Below are 24,539 nucleotides of genomic sequence, written 5' to 3' on the forward strand. Positions count from 1 at the left end.
TTCATCACACATAGACCATTGTGAGTGATTGTTGCATTGTGAGTGATTGTTGCATCACAAACTGGCTGTAGCTAATATTTGCAAACTAATGTTATGACTAAACAAATGTAACTGATGACTTTAGCGGGAGTGTTGAGCTTTGCGTGATTTCACTGGTTGAAAACCACTGTTTTAATTATTTAATCCATGCGCGGTGGTAATAACGTGTAGTTTTATGGCATGTATTTTGTTTATTACGGCGTTTAGGTATTTATGCAACAACCTTCTACATGTTGTAATTCTTAAATATGCACAAACAACGCGGTAAAATGACAATTTTCAGATGCGTTGTTTGTGCACATTTAAATCCTGATGACGGTTGTTGTACGTTAACCGAAACACCGCAAAAATTCTACGTCTGGTCGTGTCACTAACAAATATTTGTGTGTTTGCTGTAATATGTAGTCAGAATTTTTCATATTTTGTAGCCAAACTGTGTAGTTAAATTAATGCAACAGAAGAAAAACATTGACCCTGTGACGTCGTTTGAGTGCCGATTAACAATAGACACTTACTAAAGTGTTCAGAACGGAAAATCATCCAGATACACTTGAAACATGCTTGAAAGGATGGGGAATGACGTCATTTAAATGTACTTGAGCTCACTGAAAAAACATTTTTCTTTTGTGAGCGTAAGTTGTGAGCAAGAGTGTTCATATTAAAAGTGGTCCAAACACATTCGAAAGGATGTCCACCGGAGTGACGTCATTTACATGCACGTATTGTGAAAAGATTTGCAAAACAAAGAACAAACTTACCCTTCATATTCGAACTCATACCGGAGAGAAACCTTACAGATGCGAATTTTGTGAAAAAACTTACGCGACAAAGGATCAAGTTAAAGTCCACAAACGAGTACATACTGGGGAGAAACCCTTCTCTTGTTCGATTTGCCCGAAAGCATACGCGAAGAAGGCATCACTCGACATTCACATCTGCACTCACACCGGAGAGAAACCTTACAAATGCGAAATTTGCAAAAAGTGTTTTGGAACAAAGATGCATATGAAAGTCCACAAACGAATTCATACTGGAGAGAGACCATACAAGTGCAGCATCTGTGACAAAGCTTTTACTTCGGCTCACACCCGAAACAAACACGTTTTTATCCACAGTGGAAAACCGCTGCTGTGTCACATTTGCAATAAAGCTCTCCGTGATACTTTCAGCCTTGATGCACACATTCGAACCCACTTTGGACAGAAACCTTTCAAGTGCGCACTTTGCCCCAAATCATTCAAACACAAGGGCGAATTTAATGTACATCATCGAGTTCATACTGGAGAGAAACCTTTTAAGTGCACGCTTTGCCAAAAAGACTTCAAGCACAAAGCTCAACTAGTAATACACAAACGAAGTCACACTGGAGAGAGACCTTTTCAATGCAAGTTTTGTCCAAAATCTTTTAAATCTTCTGGGGAGGTCAAAATCCACGAACGAAAGCACACTGGAGAGAAACCCTTTAAGTGCAAGTATTGCGAAAAATGTTTCGGAACATCATCAGAAGTGACAGTTCACAGAAGAAATCACACTGGAGAGAAACCGTACAAGTGCTCTTATTGTCCGAAGGCCTTCAAATTAAAAGGTCAACTTGTCCACCACACTCGGGTTCATACTGGAGAGAAACCTTACCATTGCTCGTATTGTGAAAAACGTTTCATAACCTCAACAGAACTTAAACTTCACGAACGAGTTCACACTGGAGAGAAACCATGTAAATGCGATATATGTAAAAAATGCTTCAGAACTTCCCGTCAAGTCAAGACCCACAAGTGCAAACCACACTGAAACCTTTTAAGTGTAAAATTTGTGAAAAAAGTTTTCAAGAACTTTTTGGGAAGTCACGATCCACAGAAGAAACCATACGGAAGAAAAACCTAGCACGCTTGCTATATGTTAAAATTCCTAAACTGCATCCGATATGTCAAAATGCACGAACGGTCTCATTACGGAAGGAAAGGCTATTTAAGTGCCACAAATGCGACAGCTTTTACCAATGCACGATCACTAACGAGGCGTTTTCAAACTAACTGAGTACCAATTACAATCGCAGTTTTCATTATTATACCTGTTTAACGTATATGCTAGTGATACAAGTGTAACCTTATATGTGATTTCCAAAACGTCATAAAGATTTTCCGCGGTAGCGTGTGTCTGTATCATTTGCTGACGTATGTCTAACACTTTGTATAATAAACATCGTTTTAAACACCCTGAAACGCAACGATACACTGTAATACAAAATGTTCTTGTTTACGTTTCTCGTGTTGCGGTTTTTGGCTCAGTAGTTCTTAACCGGTGGCGAAATTTCCATCAGTTTCAAATTATAGGGTTGTAGTTGGGTATTTAGTCGGCACCAAAATATACAAAAGTAGCAAGTGTGCATCGCTTCAGACATAAGAATATAATTATCCAAGGTAGCATCACATATGCACTCTTGTGTAAGACATTAGTTATTTGTATTTCCAATCAATTTAAACAATGAAAGTCGACCAAGATCGTTTCGAATATGCTTCAAGGCAAATTATATTTTTACATTTTTGCGGAGAGTCATCAAGCCGAATTCAAACTTCCAACCCTACTCTGGACTTCGTAGAACGCAATGCTAAATACTTATAACTTCCTGTTCAACACAGCTTCGTCGTTTGCAAGCCAACAAGCCGCACCATACTGTGTGGAAATGAGTTCAAATGTGCGACTTCAGTGCGCCAAACCAAGTGAACGCACGTGGATCAAACCAAGTGAACGTTTGGATCAAACTGAAGAAGGTAACAGTTGCAGTGGGGGTAACAAGCATGCGGTTATGACGTTCACTTGCTTGTTTTTTGAACCGTTTGGCCAATTATTAAATAACTTATTGCAAGGCAGTTCATAAGCAAAAGATTTAGTTTAATTATTATTCGCGTTTCAGTTCAGCAGACACTTCAGTAAAAGTTTCTTATTGTGTCGTTTTAGGGAGATTTATGAGTAATTTCTTTTCAGTGTACATCTTCGTTTACCCAAGATGCTGCGCGATAGATGCAAGTTTTTTAAAAGTAAATGTTACTATTGAATACTGCATTTGAAAGAGCTTAATTTACGTATTATTGCAGATTAATGTCATGTGTGTGCGCTTCTGTAGGTAGTGCTGTAACAAGTATAAGATCACAGAAAATATCCTCATATGAACGCAAACACTTCACAAACTGAGAATATTCGGAGGAAAAGCAAACGCCGCAGATAACTTTTTCCGACAACCTCCCTTCAAGACGGTTTAAAATATAAATTTAATTTGGATCAAACTGAATTTACAAGAAAGCCCTTGAAGACATGTTCGTACGACTTTTAACGGGAGAGAAACCTTTCAGATGCGAAATTTGTGAAAAATGTTTCACAAAAAGTGCCACCGTCAAAATCCACCTACGCACTCATACTGTTAAGAAATCATTCAAGTGCAATGTATGTGGTAAAGCTTTCAACACAAATGCCAACCTTGACAAACACGTACGAATTCACACCAAAAATAAACCATTCAAGTGCTCATTTTGCTCCAAAGGTTTTCGGCAAAGCGGAAATCGCGACGTACACGTTCGAATTCACACTGGAGAAAAACCATTTAAGTGCCCGTTGTGTTCCAAAGGCTTTCGACAGAAAGGCAATCGTGACGTACACATTCAAGGTCATACTGGAGAAAAACCTTTCAGATGCGAAATCTGTGAAAAATGTTTTGCAACAAGTGGACGAGTGAAAGCTCACAGACAAACGCACATGGGGAGTCGTTTGCAGACTTACAAGCAAAAGAACACTGCCGAGAAATGATAACGTCCACGGTACAAGGTTTGCAGGTTGACATCGTACTGGCAAGAAACTTTTTCATTGTGAAATGATTGAAAATGTTCGGGAATAAACTTATTTTCAATTTTACGATTTATAAAATTAAACAAAAAATCATGGAAATACATAATTCAAGCCTTTTAAGTGCACATATTGTTCAAAAGAATCCAGACAGCAATCTCATTTAATCACCCATATTCGTTTTCACACTGGGGACAAACCTTTTCAGTGCACTTATTGTGAAAAAGGATATACTAATCATGCGCTCACAATGATAAGGAACCATTAAAGTGTGGGTACTGTGCAAAATGCTTTATTTCGGCCCGTAGACTCAAAATCCACAAACGAAATCACACTGGAGAGAAACCTTTTAAATGCAGCATTTGTGATAAAGCTTTTACCAATTCTGCTGGAAAAGCGAAGGTGATTCCTCATGTTGGGTATTTTCCGGTTAAACTATACTGATGTTTTCCAAACAAACTTCTCTTGGTCGCGAAAAGACCAATTCATAAAGAGCACAAAGTTTTTAGTTTTAAATTTGTTACTGCAATGCTCATGTTCAGTCAAGCGTAACCGTGGGAACAGTTTTTTTTAGGTACCCAACACGAGGTGGATTGTGTATCAACAACACCTGAACGCCGAAGGAAACCATGGATCAAGCTTGGTATAAACTTCTTGTTCCACTCCATGTTTTAAGATGTGCCGTCGATGTAAAATTAAATGAAGTTTATTCGGAGAAAGTGTTTCAACGTGATTATCAGGGCTGAAGAGTATTCAAACGCTTTTGAGATATTTCTTCACTTTACTGCACAGAATTGTTCAAGTGGTGTTAAGTTACACAAATATGACCAAATATTTTCACTCTAGTCTGGATATAAGAAATTGCAGTAGATTCTTTATTTCCATTTTTTAAATACAATTAACACAGACACCCGTGACTGTTTATTAGAAAAAAGAAACTCTGACGTTAAGTTTCTATGATTAATATTGCAAACATTGCACAAAGGGCTTCTCTCCAGTATGAATTCGCTTATATACACTGCGAGAAAGGGTGGACTGATAAATGATTTCTCAAACGTATGTTGCACTCATGCGGTTTCTCTTTGACATAAATTCCCTTGCTTTCCGGATTTTCTGTCATTTTTGTCGCGCTTCTTTCAGTTTAATAACAAAAACGATCGTGGCCAAAAAATGACTCTGTTTTTACTTTTAACAGCAGCATGTACGCAAGTACCTGCAACTGCAATCAAAATACAAGTTTAACATTTAACAGACTGTAACGCCCCGCTTATTCTGAATCGTTAGAAGTGGAATTTCAGCTATAGAGAGAGCAATGATTTGTTTAGTGACAAAAACTTTTTTCGATCACCTTTCTATGCACAATATGCGCCATCTGCTTTAACTGCTTACGTCATATGGTGCGCTGCACTAAATGGAACCTTATGTCGCACAAACCGCACAAAAGTAACGTATGTGATGCAAGCATTTAATGATTCAGGACTTCTTGCAGAGCACGTCTAAATTCACGCAGAAAATCAACCATTGAAGTGCGCCACATGTGAAAAAGCCTACAAGGCAAATAGAGCAGTTGGGATATTAAAGTAATATCAGTATTGCATTTGGATGAATGGAGTGCAGCATTCTATGTAGAAAGAGTAAACGAAATTGAAATTTATGAAGCACTATGTAGTCTAGAGTAATGTTTTAGCTGTGGAAAAATGCGTGTTGTTATTCAGACAGCATATTTATGTCCATTTCTCGTTTATTTAAACATTTGTAAACATTCAATGCAAAATATAGTGTTATTATGGTTAAAGTCAAGATTATTGGTAACCAACCTTTTGTGAAAGTAAATTAAACACGCTGTACATTGGCACAGTTGTATCCGACCGCATATTTCTCGTATGTTATGTTGTGTTTTCGTGGCATCAACTGTAATTTTATTAACGTCGAATGATACGCCACGAACCCATTTCAACCCATACGGCGAGCGTGTTATTCATTCGTTGCACGGAAGACAACTAAATATCCGGCCGACCTATTTCGTGACACTTCCATAAACGCAGCTGTCTTTTAAATGAGTCACGGATTGGTCTGAACTCAAACGACCCTGTATGCATTTTTTATATAAGCCACACATCTTTGGGTATAAACAGAGTCATTAAGTCAGTCATTAATTCATTCATTAAGTCATTCCTTCACGCATTCGAGTCTGGTTTTCTAACTGTCAATAATTTTCAAGCCAAACAGACAGAGACTTTAGTACGCGTGGTTTGTAACGTGCGACTGTTATTTATGTATTGAACTGACAGATTGACTTTGGGTAAGATAGTAGCCTTTTTTTTATCAGGAGTCAGATATACGGCAGTGTTAATATTTTATGTAGACGTTTTAAATAAAGCCCTACACAGTCAATATAAAAACTATAGCTACACAATTGCAACTTAGTCAAGTGCAGATTCACAAATAACAATGTTTTGTATTTAAAAAACAGGCAAAAACTTTAATCATCGAATTCCAAGAAGAAAACACAAAACAATTGGAAATGGAAGACTTTCACTGTGCGATTTGTGAAAAGTCGTTTGTCGAGAAAAACTCACTGGAAAGGCATAAGATCACTCACAAAGAAGATACTGCTGGAGAAAAACCTTTCAAGTGCACGTTTTGTTTGAAGGTGTTTAGCCAGAAAGGACATCTAAGCAGACACATTCGGACTCATACTGGAGAGAAACCTTTCAGATGCGATTATTGTGAAAAGTGTTTTTCATCCGCATCGGATGTCAAAAAACACAAACGAACTCATACCGGAGAGAAACCTTTCAAATGCATGTTTTGTTCGAAGGTGTTTGGTCATAAACAAAGTTTACATATGCACATACGCATTCATACCGGAGAAAAACCTTACAAGTGCACAAGTTGCTTGAAAGTTTTTTATCAGAAAAGACATCTAAGCACACACATTCGGACTCATACTGGAGAGAAACCTTTTAGATGCGAATATTGTGAAAAGTGCTTTTCAACCACATCGATACTCAAAACTCACAAACAAACTCATACTGGACAGAAACCTTACAAGTGCACGTTTTGTTCGAAGGTGTTCAGCCAGAAAGGACATCTAAGCACACACATTCTGACCCATACCGGAGAGAAACCTTTTAGATGCGATTATTGTGAAAAGTGCTTTTCAAACTCATCGGACGTCAAGAAACACAAACGAACTCATACCGGAGAGAAACCTTTCAAATATATGTTTTGTCCGAAGGTGTTTGGTCGGAAACAAAGTTTACATATGCACATACGCATTCATACCGGAGAAAAACCTTACAAGTGTACGAGTTGCTTGAAAGTTTTTCATCAGGAAAGACATCTAAGCGCACACATTCGAACTCATACTGGAAAGAAACCTTCTTGATGCGGATATTGTGAAAGGTGATTTACAACCACATCGGCACTCAAAACTCACGAACAAACTCATACCTGACAGAAACCTTTCATATGCACGTTTTTTGTCCAAAGGTGTTTAGCCAAAAACGAAATCTGAGCATGCACATTCGAATTCATACCTCGGAGAAACCTTACAAGTGCTCATTTTGTTCAAATGCATTTCATCGAAAAGGACATCTAATTGTACACTTTCGGACTCATACTAGAGAGAAACATTTCAGATGCGATTATTGCGAAAGTGTTTCATAACTGCCACGTATTGAAAATCCACAAACGAATTCATTATGGAGAGAAACCTTTTCACTGCACAGTTTGCCCGAAAAGGTTTAACCATAAAGGAAACTTGTGCAGACACGTTCTTACTCCAGCTGGAGAGTCACCTTCTTAGATTTAATTATAAAGGTTACCGGACATGTTAGAATTTTTTTAACATCATCTGTGCATGCTATTGAATTTTGAGCAATAAACTACCTATGTTGGTTAAGCATGTTGCTTCAGTAGTAAATTCTTACTCTCCGCAGCTTCATATAGTGTGAGGGAAAAAAGTCTTTCATCTCTGGTTGTCAAAACTGTACAGGTAACGACGCGCGTATTATAAAACGTGAAAAGTGGGAGTTTAATTTGAGGGAGAGAGCAATAGTTTGTTCGATAAGGGACACAAAAAAGGTTTTTCTTTGTAACATTTCTAAGCATAATATCCCCCATCTGCTTTAACTGCGTACTTCATAAAGCGCCCTGTACCAAATGGAACGTTGTCGGACACTTCCGGATATACGAAACCTTTCTAGTACCAGCGTTGTTAGAAAATATTTGCCCAGAACTGCAGTCTAATCTCTAACGTTCGTACCCATGCAGGAAAGAAATCGTACAAGACTAACGTATGTGATGCAAGCATTTAATGATTCAGGACTTCGTGCAGAGCACGTTTAAATTCAAGCAGAAGATAAACCATTGAAGTGCGCCACATGTGAAAAGGCCTTCAAGGCACATGTGGCAGTTGGGATATTAAAGTAATATCAGTATTGCATTTGGATGAATGGAGTGCAGCATTCTATGTAGAAAGAGTAAACGGAACTGGAAGTTTATGAGGCACTCGTCGACTACTGGGATATAATTACAAAAAATAACAATTTATATCTTACTTTTAATTTGGTTTAAGAAGGAAGAATAGTTTAATTTACAAAAACAGAATAAGTAGTTTCAGGTTCGGTCGTTGCTTAAAAATAGTTTGTTAAATAATTGTACATAACATGGCGCTAAATGCCCAATTATTATCTGTTCTGTTCAGTTGGTCTTTTTGCCAGTGAACACGCCGCTCCAACCGGTATGAAAGTCATCCGTGCGTAATAACAACGACAAAGGACGAATGCACGGTGGAGATAAATCATTTAAGTGCAGCATGTGACAAAGCGTTGAGAAACATAAAGAAAATAAAGTTTGCCAGAAGGGCAGTATTCAGCAATGTGACAAAGCTTTTTACATTTCGAACGAAGCATATCAGAATTCACACTGGAGTTACATGCTTATCAACATACTGTTTGTAAATGTCACAACCATCATTTAGCAGCGATGTCCAAACGTAGTTTTGTCTAGTAATTGCAACCATCATTTTGTCGCCTCGTGCATTTGTTTGATTGAACCTGTGTAACATACGTGATACGGGTTATAGTGACGTGGCAACAGTTAGTGAGAAAAAGTTTTTGAACATCACATCATAAACAACAATTTGATGTGATGTTCAAAAAGTACACGTAGTTTTCAGTGTTAGTCATTGTGTTTATGGCTTTGCCTTGGTCCACATTCCACTTGTGACTAATTTTTATGTTGTCAATTTCGCAATGTCTTGATGGCAGAGATTTGCATTGCGAATTTTTGTATTAATACATTCATATAAATAGACTGAATGGTCTCGGGTTCAATCGTTGTTTGAAAATTGTGATATAAATAATTGTATTTCACATGGTTCTAAATGCCCAAATCCTGTGCTGTTTCGCTTTTTTGCCTAGCAACACGCCGCACCAAACTGTGTGAAATTTACGCCAAACTGTGTGAGCCAAGCATGGAGAAGCCAAAGCTAAATAACGTGAGTCTTACGTAGCAAAATATAATTTAGCATATTAGGTAATAAGAACCAGATTTCATAGAATAGTTGGGAAACCTCTCTCCATTTTATTAATGTCCTCAAATTTTTTGCTCTCGATCAATTCATTCCATCCCAAATTGTGCAGGTTCGCTCACTTGTTTTTCGGGTCAATCGATCTCGTCTCTCACGCGATATTCTGTTGCGCGGCCCACTTAAAGGCGTCAGGTTTCCTTTCTGAAAAGCCCATTCCCTTCGGGATTGTCCATCCTTTGTTAAATGTTTGCTGACTGTTACTCCATCGGCAATCCTTCTTCTATTCAGAACTCCTAAACCGCCTCTCCACCGCGTACATAAAGTGTTTAACTTTCTAGTGTAAATCACCTCACGTTGTAGCAATGTGAGTTCGCATTGTAGAAATGAGTAGTTATTAATGCGTGTTTCTATTTCGTTGAATGATTAATTTTGAAAAATATATGGTGACGCAATTCTTTGCAAAGGGTTTTGAAATATAGTTAGGTTAGGTAATATTTTATATCACTTGGACTCAAGTGTAAACCGACACTTAGGTCGCAACAGTGTAAGTTGTGGTTCGTTTATTGCCAGGTTGCACAGCAGTGTTTCTTAATTTGGTGATTGCTTTTAAAAATTTACGGTGGTGGATAATAAGTTACCTGTGTCAACAGTAAGCTCGCAAATAACTTGCACAAAACAAAAACAAAGGCTTGCATGATGGTTCAACCGATTAGCAACAACCACTGTTATTTTAGCGAATGGACTTTTTAGTGTTTAGAGGGAGTGTCTATAAGTTTGGTAAATAGGTTGTTGCTTTGGCAAACTTCCATGAGGTTTAACTTGAAGTAAGAATGCACAAAAAGTGATAACAACTATGTGTAGGTGATATAAACCGTCTTGTGCAGATTCCTAAGTAACAACCTCGTGAATACTAAGTAACGATTGTGGGATGTAATGTAAATGAAAACACGAAAGAAAACCAATAGCTAGCAAGAAAGAAATTGGAAAACATGGAAAACTTTCACTGCAACATCTGTGAAAAGTCGTTTGTGACGAAAGACTCACTGGAGAAGCATAATATCACTCACAAAGAAGATAATACTGAAGAGGAACCTCACAAGCGCACGTTTTCGTCAAAAGTGTTCAAGAAGAGCGGAAATCTGACGTCAGGCATTCAAATTCACTCGGGAGAGAAACCTTTCAGATGCGATTATTGCGAAAAATGCTTTTGGACCGCAACGAAACTCAAAGACCACAAACGCACTCATACTGGAGAGAAACCTTTTAAATGTACATTTTGTTCGAAAGCGTTCAACCAGAAAGGAAATTTAAGAAGACACATTCGAACTCATACTGGAGAGAAACATTTAAAATGCACATTTTGTTCCAAATTGTTTGACCAGAAAGGAAGTCTGAGTACACACATTCGAACTCATACCGGAGAGAAACCTTACAAGTGCACATTTTGTTCGAAGATGTTTGGTCAAAGAGGAAATTTAAGCACACACATTCGAACTCATACCGGAGAGAAACCTTACAAGTGCACGATTTGTTCGAAAGCATTTCGTCAAAAAAAAAGTCTAAGAGCCCACACTAGAAACCATACTATCGAAACACCTTACAAGTGCACGATTTGTTCGAAAGTGTTCAACCAGCAACGAAGTCTGACTACACACATTCGTATTCACACTGAAAAGAAACCTTTCAAATGCGATTATTGTGAAAAGTGTTTTTCTTCGGCATCAGAGGTCAAAAAACATAAACGAACTCATACTGGAGAGAAACCTTTTAAATGCACGTTTTGTTCAAAAGCATTTTGTCAGAAAGGAAATCTAAGCATACACCTTCGAACTCATACTGGAGAGAAACCTTACAAGTGCACGATTTGTTCGAAAGCGTTCAACCAGAAAGGAAGTCTGAGAATACACAATCGTATTCATACTGGAGAGAAACCTTTCAAATGCGATTATTGTGAAAAGTGTTTTTATGCGGCATCAGAGGTCAAAAAACATAGACGAACTCATACTGGAGAGAAACCTTTTAAATGCACATTTTGTTCGAAGGTGTTTGGTTGCAAACCAAATCTAACAGTCCACACTCGAATTCATACCGGAGAGAAACCTTTCAGATGCGATTATTGCGAAAAGTGTTTCTCAATCGCATCAACATTCAAAGACCACAAACAAACTCATACTGGAGAGAAACCTTTTAGATGCGATTATTGCGAGAAGTGCTTTTCATCCGCGAGCACATTCAGAGCTCACAAACGTACTCATACAGAAAGGAATTTTGAAAATGCACTGTTTATTCAAAAATCTTTACCCGGAAAAAATAACTAGATACATGCGATCGTACAACGAAAGTGGACGAGACACGATCACACTCATACTGGGGAAGAGAGCCATATACAAGGGTTGCCGGGTCAATTTGAGCTGTTTGGGGAAATTCTGCTAGAATGAGCTTTGAGATGAAGTTAGCACTGAACATTTAATTCTTTTAGCATCAAAATGTCACAGGTCTCGTACACTAACCGTTTAGTGGGACACCAAATTATTTCATTATCGTGCATCTAACCATTCAGTTTTATTCTTTTCTGTGTAGGTTCTTGCATTATCCGTGTTGTGTAGCTTACTGCGCATTTTTCGCCTCTAGTATGTAATTGATAACAGTGGTACATGACGTCACCATCCACGCGAGCCTTATTAGCGATGGCACTGAGGTTAGGCCCATATAATCATTGAGTTCTTGCCGAAAACTTTAAACATTGGTAATTCGGTTATCCAAGGCATGACTTTTTTACTAACGATTATTAATAAACAGAAGTGTACGACATTTGTTGTTTGGCTGCTGTGCCTGTAAACGAGCGAATAACAAAGTAAGCTGGTAACCCATACTGGGCAGGAAACAAAAACGTTTGCAGTGTTCATATAGTGTGTGAAGCAGCGGATCGCACACTGAAACGACAGAAGAAAATGATTCAGGTGGAGTTGAAGCCTTCCTGTAAAGCTCCCGCAGCTCTCTGGTGTCCTTCCAGCAAACACAAATTTTGTTATAAAAAAAACACTATGATAATCCTTTTTACTGAGTTTGTTGTTTCTCGTGATCTAGGCTGATGCACGCACGCTTTACGGTTAATTAGTTGCCTTCAATTCAGAAACTTTTCAATTATATTTCAAAAAAAGCTCTTGAACAATTTAACTTTGCTCGGCCTGCTATTACATCGTGTGTTTCAATCAATAAATAAGTTTGCTTACGGAGTCAAAGTTAGCAATTAACAGCAAAGAACACGCAAGCAGACTTCAGTTTTAGTTAAAGCAGCCGAGCAAATACATTCGTACGCTGCAATGTTGTAAAGCATGGTGACAAGAAGCTTTAGAAGTGATGTTGTAACATGGTTTTATCTAGTCATTGCAACCGCTTGTGTATTGCCTCGTGTCTGTTTTTGATAAGAAAACCCTTGGAACTTGCCCATTTCAGGCTCTTAACATTTCATTTCCCCTTTATCTTGTAATCGGCGATCCACGTGTTTCATTGCAGATAATAACCACACTACAAAAATTCTTTCTCTTTGCTTGGCATCTTCAACCTTTAAATATGGCCACAATTTATACCTTTTTCACACGTAGAACTTTCCGTATACACGATGAAATCTTATCTGCACACCAGCAGATACGAATACGCAATTGGTAATTTGTATAGCGCATTATATCCAGTCAAAGTGTTGCCAGATAAGTTTGGGATTCTACGTAGAGTAAATGTTAAGGCAGGGGAAAAATATAATCAACTTGCTTTATTGTTGGCAGAAGTATCAGACTAAACTTTACGTTGTAACTGTGAGTTGTGGGATTACTGCTTTATTTGACGCTGCGAATTTTTTGTCTTAACTTGTTTCTGTTTTCGTGACGTATAATTGTTGTGGTGATGAACTTAGCGAAAGTAAAAACGGAATGGAAAACAGTGGCTGTATAGGCATAGAAAAACCTTGTAAATGTACATCTATTCGAAAGTGTTTAAGCATAGAGGTTATCTACGAAAACACATTCGGACTCATACTGAAGAAAAAACTTACAAATGCATAATTTAGGGTCATAAAGGAAATCAAACAACACACATTAGGACTCATACTGGAGAAAAACGTTTCAGATGTGATTATTGTATAAAGTGTTTTTCAACCGTACAGGTTCTCCAAGCTCACAAACGAATTCATACTGGAAAAAAAACCTTTTAAATGCACGTTTTGTTCGCAAGTTTTTAGTCACACAGGATACCTAAGCAAACACATTCGAACTCATACTGGAGAGAAACCTTTCAGATGCGATTATTGCGACAAGTGTTTCATAACGGGAAAGAAATTGAAAATCAACAAACGAACTCATACTGGGGAGAAACCTTTTCCCTGCACATTTTGCTCGAAAAGGTTTAACCATAAAAGAAATTTGGGCAAACACGTTCTTACTCGTGCTGGAGAGTGACTATAAATTTTGGATTTTGGAGTTTTTTATCATTATTCGTGGATTGCAATTGAATTTTGAACAATAAATTACTAATGTTGTCAAACATGCTACATGGTGCCATGTCATAAAGTGTTAAAAATGGGAATTCAATTTGAGAGAGGTCTATTATTTGTACGAAAAGCGACGAAAAATAGAGTTTGTCTCGGGGACTTTTCTAAACACATTTTGCTTCTTGTGCTTTAACTGCGCCATGTCTCAGCCATGCATGTTTCAAACAAATCCCCTTCTTTAAACCTTTCACTTGCAACACATGTGAAATTGGATTTAGCGGATCAAGTAAAAAAATAGCAGCGCAGGTTATAAATCGCTCTGCACGAAAAGGCAGTGGAAGTTTTACAGGAAAGCTGAACTCCGTCTGCATCATTCATCTCACCTGTGTTTGAACTGAGTGGAAAATTAAGTCCGAAAACAAAACCTCCAATCGCACCTCTAAAACTTCTTTGCCTGATACCTTTATTACCGTCGCACTTTATGCTTCCAATACAACATCTGCTCGGTTCATGTATAATAGACACTTGCACATTTAAGAATGCATAAATGTTAGTACATGATCAGTATGAAGGTTCAACAGCGATTATATGCAAAGTGAGCTACAGATATGGACCGGTAAGAAACAAAGCTATTTTCTGTATATTCTGTTGTGAGTCATTTAGAAGCTAGTAGACAGAAAAAAGGTTCCTATATTAACGTTTTATTTGGGAATTCGGTCCTGTGCAGTCCGATAGCGCAAAAATAACGCGAATACAAAGAACTTTCCTGCATAAGTTGGCGTTGTAGCAAATAAATTCTAGCGTTATTATTATTGATAAATTCGACAAAAACCATGTATGACTATATTCCGCGCAGGTCATTTCACAACTGTTCACAGTTTGCTTTATTGTTAGCATATTACTCTCACAAAATATGTAAATGCATTCGATTCAAAATATTTTATTTGTGTGCGGTTGCCTATGTAAGTTATTTAAAGAAAATTCCTAATTGCATTATTTTCGTGTGGATCATGATCAGATTTTAAGTTTATTGGAAATAACAGAAGTTCAATGAAGGTTTCAACAAAAGCAGAAAATCAAAAATCATATCCCAGAATCTATGACCGAAGTCATTCTGATGAGAAATTATTCAGATGCGAATTTTGCGAGAAATGTTTTGCAAAACGTTGGACTGTCAAAAGACACAAAAGAATTCACACTGGAGAAAAACCATTCAAGTGCAATGTATGTGAAAAGGCTTTTAGTAGGAAGAGTTTTCATAAAGAACACGAACGAACACACACTGATGAGAAACCATACAAGTGTAGATTTTGTGACTCTGCATTTAAAACGAGAAGTCATCTTGAAAAACATTTAAAAACCCACCCAGGAGAGAAACCTTTCAGATCTGAAATTTGTGGATTTCACACCAGAGAAAAACCCTTCAGATGTGAAATTTGCGAAAAATGTTTTGCAACAAGCTATTAAGTCACAATTTACAAACGAATACACACTGGAGAGTTCCCATACAGGTGCAACGTATGTGATAAGGGCTTCACCAATTCAAGCGCCCGAAACATCCACATTCGAATTCACACTGGAGAGTTGCCGTGCAGGTGCAACGTATGTGATAAGGGCTTCATCAATTCGAGCGCCCGGACAATCCACATTCGAATTCACACAGGAGAGCTGCCATACAGTTGTAACACATGTGATAAGGGCTTCACCAATTCGAGCGCTCGAACCAAACACATTCGAATCCACACGGGAGAAAGACCTTATGATTGCAGTGTTTGTTTGAAACGATTTGTAACCACAAGCACTGGAAATAGTCAATCAAGCCGCTGGTCCAGACACTTTCTGACACTTTGAAATAGTCATATGCTAACTCTGGTCCAGACACAACTCACAATTGACAAATGTTACGTGTTTACGTAACAGTCAGACGTATACGTCATTAAATTTCGGAATCTTTTAAACTTGAAATGCGGTAAAAAATAGGAACGCGCATTCGTCGGCGACTTCATTTCAAAGCCTATGGTAGGATCGCATATCGTAAATAATCGCACGCGATGCAGATGTTCGTATGCGATGTGTTCAGTAAATATTCCCGCGATTGTGTTGTGGGTCAGTCATATTAACGGCGCCAGGAAACTGTATGTAAAGTGCCCTTTCCTGTTTGCTGACCGTTGGCCTGTATTGTCCACACCTTGTTGTTAACCGTTGATTGACAAGCGCTGCCGTCTTTTCTGATTAGTTGTCTATGATTTGTGTACCTTCTCATGTACCGCCAGTCAATTTTCACTTGCGTTTTGACATCTCTGAACTTGTATATCGAATGTGTAATGCGTGTATGTGTAATTCTCTGACTAATTTTGTGTAATAAATAGTGTCATAGTTTTACATCAGGTTTTCAATTAAAGTCAGGTTAGGAAACACAATAATTGAAACTCACGTGTGACCTTACGTCAAAAGCACTAATCAACAGGATTTTCCCCAATTGTTAATTAATATTGTTAAGACCCAATGTTAAGCTAAGATCTGGCATACAGGTTGCAACAGAGATAAACCATTTAAGTGCAACATTTGTGATAAAGCTTTACCTCTTCAGACAATCGAAGGGTACACATTAGAATTCACACAGGAGAAAAACATTATAGAATGCATTGTTGCATTCAAATACATACTTATCAACATATTGTTTTTCAATCGAACTTACAAACAGTATTTAGAAGTAATGTTTAACCGTAGTTTTATCTACTGACCTGAACATTCAGTTTGTCGTCTCGTGCAGTTGTTTGATTAAGACTCCCCGCTGGGAAGTTGGCACGCTTGGTGTTAACGACCTTCCGTTTCCCGTCTGTTCCGCCGACGCAAGCACCCCTCGCAGATAACAACCACTCCGTAAAACCTCCTATCCCAACTCTAACACTTCTTTTTTTTCCCTTTGTCACTTTAACCTTTAAATATTGATTCATTTTTCAACTTTTCCACACACAGAACTTTTCAAGCACTGGGATTCACCCCTACGTACAATAGCAGATATACGAGTACGTAATTACCGATTTAGTTATATTTGGTGTGTTTGAGAAAGGCCGCACGAATATTAAACAGCAAACTGCAGATACAAATTTAACAACCTCTGATGCGCAATATGTCGAGACAAATTATGACCGTTTTGACGCATTTTCAAAACTGGAATAAATATTAAGAATGAGGTTGCAAAGTAATCAATTTGCTTTAATGTTGGCAGAGATATAAGACTGACTTACATTTGCGCTGTAACTGTGGATTGTGAGGTCATTGGCATTAGAAAAGAAATTGAACCATCGGAGTCCAAGGAGAAAAAACTAAACAAATTGACATGGAACAGATTCACTGGAAAATTGGCGAAAAGTCGTTTCAAACGAAAGACTCACTGGAGAAGCATGAGATCACTCACGATGAAGTTAATCCATTTCGTTGCGAAAAAGTCAAAGAGAAATCTTACAAGTGCACGTTTTGTTGGAAAGTCTTCAACCAGAAAGGAAATCTAAACATACACATTCGAACTCATACTGGAGAGAAACCTTACAAGTGCACGTTTTGTTCGAAAGATTTCAAGCAAAGGGGACATCTGAGCGCACACATTCGGACTCATACGGAAGTAAAACCTTACAAGTGCATGTTTTGTTCGAAAGTTTTTAAGCAAAGGGGACATCTAAGCATACACATTCGCACACATACTGGAGAGAAGCCTTACAGATGCACGTTTTGTTTGAAGGTTTTTGGCCAGAAAGTAAATTTAAGCAGACACATTCGCACTCATACTGGAGAAAAACCCTTCAGATGCAATTTTTGTGAAAAGTGTTTTTCAACCACATCGGTACTCCAAGTTCACAAAAGAACTCATACTGGAGAGAAACATTTTAAATGCACGCTTTGTACCCAAGATTTTAGGTATAGTGGACAACTAAGCAGACACATTCGAGCTCATACTGGAGAGAAACCTTTCAGATGCGATATTTGCGAAAAGTCTTTTATAACTGCATCGGATGTCAAACAACACATTCGAACTCATACTGGAGAGAAACCTTTCAAATGCACATTTTGTTCGAAAGTGTTCAACCAGAAAGGAAATTTGAGCACACACATTCAAACCCACACTGGAGAGAAACCTTTCAAATGCACATTTTGTTCGAAATTGTTTAGCACGAAAGGGAATCTGAACCAACACATTCGAACACATACTGGAGAGAAACCTTTCAAATGCACATTTTGTTCGAAAGTGTTCAACCAGAAAGGAAATTTGAGTAAACACATTCAAACCCACACTGGAGAGAAACCTTTCAAATCCACATATTGTTCCAAATTGTTTAGCACGAAAGTAAATCTAAACCAACACATTCGAACTCAAACCGGAGAGTGCTCAAACCCTCCCACAACGGTCACCGCATCAATTTGAGCTCGGCTTAAAAATACTGCTCTAGAAGGAACTAATGGTAGCGCTGAATATTTGATACGTTCTGCCCACAAATGTGTCAATGTTGTACAACAACCGCAGCAGAACACTAAACTGTTTATTATCGTTATCTATAACCGTTCACTTTAGTTTCTTTTTGTGAACTGTTGTTCTACAATAAACTTCCTATGTTGGTTGGAAATTGTTGGAATAATCGTACTTTACTTGGTTCCAAATGCTCAATTCATATCTCTCCTGTGCAGTTGACTGTTTGCAGATCCACACACCGCACCAAACCGTGTGATAGTTATGTGATGAAGCTTTCAACAAAGCAGGATATCGAACGAACTCACAACCATTATTTAAAAGTGATGTTTACCGTATATCTGGTCGTTGCAACCGTCAGTCGGTAGCCTCTTGCTGTTATTTGATATGAACATCGCAAGAAAGTTGGCACGTTTTGTATTATCATCCTTTCACAACCGTGGATTGCGATATCAAAGGCATTAGACAAGAAATTAAACCATCGTAGTCGAAGTAGAAAGCAAATAGAAATGAAACATGTTTTCTAACATCACCTGAAGACTTCTAAACACAAAGACTTCGCAAACTTGCCACAAGCTTGCCCCAGGCGCTCTTCACACTGTTTGGTAAAGTGCGTTCACGAAGTTTGGCGCCAATTAGGTTGGTTCTCCACTGCTTTTGTTACGTATATAATGTCCATTATTTCAAACAATGTTATGCAGTATTATTCGTTGTGTTTTTGGCTTGGTGTAGTGCTGCATGGAAGATACTTTTACACCGGGTCACAAAGTTTTTTCCAAACTTGATCCACATATAAGCCTATGTAACATAGAAATCTGTGCGAATGTTAACGCTACGATTTCGTGTAGTATTTCAACTCAAATTTATAAACAAAAATAACAGGCTGAGGCCCTGTTCACGCCTAATCATTAAAATTCGCACAGATTTCTGTTTTACACATACTTATATGTGGATCAAGTTTGGAAAAAACTTTGTGACCCGGTGTAGTAGTATTTTCCGTGCTGCATGCGGTTCCTTTAACCCTTTAGAGCCCCAGGGTCACCAGTGACCACATGACTATAAAGACCCATGCAAGAAAGGTTGCTTGTTTTTTAAAATGTTTTGCCTTTAAAGCCCAGAGTCACCCCTTTGCCCTGGTTTGCATAAAATTTTAAAGGCGGTGGATGTCGCTATAGCGATTTTTTGATTGACACAGCAAGCACATCGGAAGAAAACACAAAAGTGCGTTTAAGCTACATCTAAATATATAAAAAAAAACGAATTTGCAAATAAAGTTGGTAATCCTTGAGCTAAGGCCCTGTATAGTATCTGTAAAAAAGTTAGGTATTAGTAGCACATATTTTTAAGAAACGGCACACCTTATAATTTCATGGGGTCGTGTATGGGACATAGGGCATTGGTGACAATCACAATGAATTTGTATGTATCATGTTTTTAAGCTTTTTTATGAATATTATTACATAACAGCATCATATTGTACTAGAAATAATACGTGCATCGTCTATTCTATTATCTCGATTTCGGATCAGGTTTTTATTTTATGCATGGTAATATAGCTATTTGCGTAGGTTATTTCAAATTTTATTGGTATAAATAATCATTGACCATAAAAAGTTTACAAGTATCGCTTTTACAACTTGTGTAGCATCAGCACCGACCTAAATAAGGCATTGTTTAGCTTTGAATACTGATATTACATCTTGTTTGCCAGTAATTGCCGATTTCTATGAATGCACATTTGCGTGTTGCAATCTCATAGACTCATACCGTCTGTGACGCAATAATAAGCGACCAAGTTTTAAGTGATAACGCAACGTGGTTCTGTCCTTTTTGTGTCCAAAAATTGGTTGTTTGACCAAACATAGTAACCTATTACCTCGATTTCATTCCGGTTGTTACTTGTGCTTCTAAAGAAATGCATAGCTACGCCAGTTTTAACAATATTATAAAGTTTTTCGAAAACTAAGAACGTATACTGGATTCCTATAAAAATCATGTATACAGCCCACAGGTAGGGTTTATTACGGTACATGTATAGTTTTGTAGGGTATGGTTGGTATCAATGGTACTGGTTCAATACTGACTTGAAAGTGATGTTTGCAGCTCCAAGTTATCCAAGTAGGCTATTGAAAGATTTTTATCACTTCTATGCTTCCTTTAATTCATAATCACTCGTAACTATGTAGATGTAATTTTTGCTATTATTAGGAAAAGAAGAAATGAAATCTGAACTACAAATTCTCACAGTTTCATTTTTTTGTGTAAGGACACCTTTTCAGCCTTCCTTCGCTTTCTCTGGTGTGGCTTTTTTCCACAACAGCTTGCTGGAGGTATGGTATGCACATTGAAAATAGGATTTCTGCTGTTAGGATTGTGTTTCATGTTAAAGGAGCATAGATTTTATCTTTAAAATATGGTTTATGCTTTACCAAGGCCTTTTGATCATATATTCTGAAGATGATGTTGTATTTTTTTAATGCAAACTTAAACGTTTGGAAAAATTCCAGGTAAGTTGGAGTGTCAGACCTTGTGTGGAAAAAACTGGTCCAAGAAATAATGGATGCTTTTGGGTTGAATTCTGAGTTAATTAAATGTTTTATCCACACACAAGACAGCTCTGGAATAACAGTAAAACCTATTTATATCTAAAATTAAATAAGCAGTTTCCATCGGGAGTTGTTCTCACTGCAACTTTGGATTTATAATTTGTCTTTTTTCACACCATTTGAGGAATAATCCAAATTTATGCTGTTTATCGCCAACTGTTTGTTTGTAAATGTATGATTGAAATTTTTTAGAAGCAAATCCTCTCTCTGTGGCCAATATTTTCTTTGAGGCAGTTTCATTGCAAAAAACAAATTATATAAACCAAAACAATTTGCTGTAAAAAGATGTCATGTCACGTTGAACCTGGTTTACTACAACCTACTAATATCTTCCTGAGGTTAACTAACTGTTTAGTTCTTTTGGTACACTTTTTTTAGATGTTGTGTTGTTCATGCACTTATTGAATTTTGTTCCTTTGTTAGGAAGACATTACATGTGTTGCAAATGTCTCGTGTTTTTCTAAGGTACACTTTTAGATGCAGTGTTTTCAGTTACAGGTTTACAGATTTCTTAGATTTTGTTCCTCCAATCAACTTGCAAGACATTACACAAGTTTTTCCATTTTTTCAAAGACTAATTTTGATGAAAAATTGTAGATATGAGATGGATCTTTCATAAAATCACGAATGATTGGACACTTAAAGGGGTCATTTTTCCAGAAATACAGCCCGATTTTTTTGCTCCAATTTCAACATAATTTACAGCAGCACCCACCAGCAAGTAACTACCTAATTTAAACAGCCCGAAAATTCGCCATGACAACAGCACGCATACGTGCGCTCATTCAACCGTAAATTCAACTTGTTTTCATAGAAATACCAATATGCGTCCTTAAGGATAAAAATAGCAGTAACAGCCACAATAATAGAGGTGCCTTTTTGTTTGTGTTGCGTGTATTTGCAGTGATACAAATTAACGTTTTTCCTAGCATGTCAGTTTATTACACTTGGCAAACCTCCAAAACCCACCAAATGGTGAAAGATGAACAAGACTAGGCCTTATACTTTTATGTATGTTTTGATACATGATGGGCATTGAACTTGCATTTCACAATAAAGTTAAAAACATGATATCAAACACGTAGATAGACAGTATATCAAAATATATTTGACTGAATGCACAAGAACTGCATTTTTTCATAAGAGGTCTTGTTGTGTTTTGGGATCCAAGTTTCTGATCACATGGCCCCTCTGAACCCAACCTGCAGAAAAGTTTCCCCGCCAACCCGGTATATTTAGAGGAACCCCTGCTGCATGTCGCAACTGTTTGAAGTTAGTCATGTACAGGAATTTAATTGTTGCATAAAGGCAGAAGCCTTGGTACTCTCAGGTTCAATCATTGGTTCAAAATGGTGCATTAAATAATTGTACTTCAAGTGGTTTTGGTGTTGTTTTTTTTGTGGATAAACACGCCGCACCAAACATTGTGAAAGTTATACACCTAACTATGTGAAATTTGCGCGCCAAACTGTGTGAGCAAAGCATGGGGAAACAGCAAAAGCGTAAATAAATAAATAAATGGTTGCTTTGTTGCCAGGTTGTAGAGCAGTGTTTCTTAACCTAGTGAGTAGTTAGTTGGCCGTAGGGTAAATGAAAATTTTGCCAGTGTGAACCCAAAAGGAACAGTGAGTAATTAATCCTTACCGTTGTTTTTTTGTGCTGTTTGTAATAGAGTAATGGGATCTGGTGTACTTTTAGCACCAAACCTAATTTCTTAACTATTCCGAGCACTGCTAACCTAATATCTTTACACGAATGTTAAATGACACCTTACAAGTCACCATACCAAATTTGAAGAGAACTGCAGATACAGATCAGGTAACTTCTGATTCGCAATATGCCGAGTCATATTAATTTGATTCCTCTCCTACAATTGCATTAAATATTGAGACAGATGTTGCAATATATTCATTTTGCTTTTTTGTTGGCAAAGATATAGGACTTACTTACCTTTAAGCTGTAACTGTGGATTGTGAGATCATTGGCATTCCAAAAGAAATTGAACCATCGTAGTCCAAGGAGAAAACACTGAACAAATTGAAATGGAACAGATTCAGTGCAAGATTTGTGAAAAGTCATTTCAAACTAAAGACTCACTGGAGAAGCATGAGATCACTCACAACGACGGTAGGCTAATCCATTTCTTTGCAAAAAAATTAAAGAGAAATCTTACAAGTGCACGTTTTGTTCGAAAGTCTTCAACCAGAAAGGAAACCTAAGCAAACACATTCGGACTCATACTGGAGAGAAGCCTTACAGATGCAAGTTTTGTTCGAAGGCTTTTAAGCAAAGGGAGTGTCTAAGCATACACATTCGGACTCATACTGGAGAGAAGCTTTACAGATGCAAGTTTTGTTTGATGGTTTTTGGCCGAAAATATAATTTAACCACACACATTCGAACTCATACTGGTGAAAAACCCTTCAGATGTGATTTTTGTGAAAAGTGTTTTTCAACCACATCGATACTCAAAGCTCACAAACGAACTCATACTGGAGAGAAAACATTTCGATGCACATTTTGTTCGAAATTGTTTAGCACACAAGGAGGTTTAAACCAACACATTCGAGCTCATACCGGAGATAAACCTTTTAAATGCATATTTTGTTCAAAAATGTTCAACCATACAGGAAGTTTGAGTGCACACATTCGAACACATACTGGAGAGAAACCTTTCAAATGCGCAGTTTGTTCCAAAGTGTTCAACCAGAAAGGAAATTTGATTACACACATTCAAACCCACACGGGAGAGAAACCTTTCAAATGCACATTTTGTTCCAAAGTGTTCAACCAGAAAGGAAATTTGAGTGCACACATTCAAACACACTCTGGAGAGAAACCTTTCAAATGTACATTTTGTTCAAAATTGTTTAGCACGAAAGGAAATCTAAGCCAACACATTCGAATTCATACTGGAGAGAAATCTTTCAAATGCACATTTTGTTCGAAAGTGTTCAACCGGAAAGGAAATTTGATTACACACATTCAAACCCACACGGGAGAGAAACCTTTCAAATGCACATTTTGTTCAAAATTGTTTAGCACGAAAGGGAATCTAAACCAACACATTCGAACTCATACTAAAGAGTGCCCACATCCTTCCACAACTGTCACCGCATCAATTTGAGCTCGGTTTAAATTCTGCTCTAGAAACTAATCTGGGCGATGTATATTTAATACTTTCTTCTCAAAAATGTGTTAATGTTGTACACCAATCGTAGTTGAACACTAAACTGTTTATTATCGTGCATCTATAACCTTTCAATTCATTTTCCTTTTCGTGAACCGCTGTTCTATAATAAACCACAGATGCTGGTTAAACATGGTGCCTTATTTACCAACATCCTACTCACCGCAGCTTAACTGGATGGCCATCGCAAAGGGAATTAATCTATCTTGTAAAATAGACATAATTAGTGCTAGTGTTTGCATATGAATGATAGTTGGCACCGCATTGGTAATGAGAACAGTTTTACTCAATATTGTTAACTTTAGAAAATCTAGAAAATAATGGACTTACAAGAGAAACAAAATTGTTTTGAAAAGTGGCAGTAACAAGAGTCATAAAGCGTT

General features: G+C 37.5%; 3 protein-coding genes across 3 annotated transcripts; all 3 read left to right on the forward strand.

Moving 5' to 3' along the window:
- Nucleotides 1-479: 479 nt before the first annotated feature.
- Nucleotides 480-1,827, forward strand: LOC145897040 (uncharacterized). The gene has a single exon (XM_082985198.1). It carries the CDS (start codon nt 727-729, stop codon nt 1,825-1,827), a length of 1,101 nt encoding a protein of 366 aa, XP_082841324.1. The 5' UTR covers nt 480-726.
- An 8,574-nt stretch (nt 1,828-10,401) lies between these two features.
- Nucleotides 10,402-11,730, forward strand: LOC145897054 (uncharacterized). The gene is made up of 2 exons (XM_082985211.1): nt 10,402-10,969; nt 11,138-11,730. Exons 1-2 carry the CDS (start codon nt 10,402-10,404, stop codon nt 11,728-11,730), a joined length of 1,161 nt encoding a protein of 386 aa, XP_082841337.1.
- A 5,508-nt stretch (nt 11,731-17,238) lies between these two features.
- Nucleotides 17,239-18,318, forward strand: LOC145897056 (uncharacterized). The gene is made up of 2 exons (XM_082985214.1): nt 17,239-17,652; nt 17,986-18,318. Exons 1-2 carry the CDS (start codon nt 17,239-17,241, stop codon nt 18,316-18,318), a joined length of 747 nt encoding a protein of 248 aa, XP_082841340.1.
- The last annotated feature ends 6,221 nt before the right edge of the window (nt 18,319-24,539 follow it).

This window comes from Ascidia mentula, chromosome 4 (genome assembly GCF_947561715.1).
Source record: "Ascidia mentula chromosome 4, kaAscMent1.1, whole genome shotgun sequence".
NCBI lineage: Eukaryota > Metazoa > Chordata > Ascidiacea > Phlebobranchia > Ascidiidae > Ascidia > Ascidia mentula.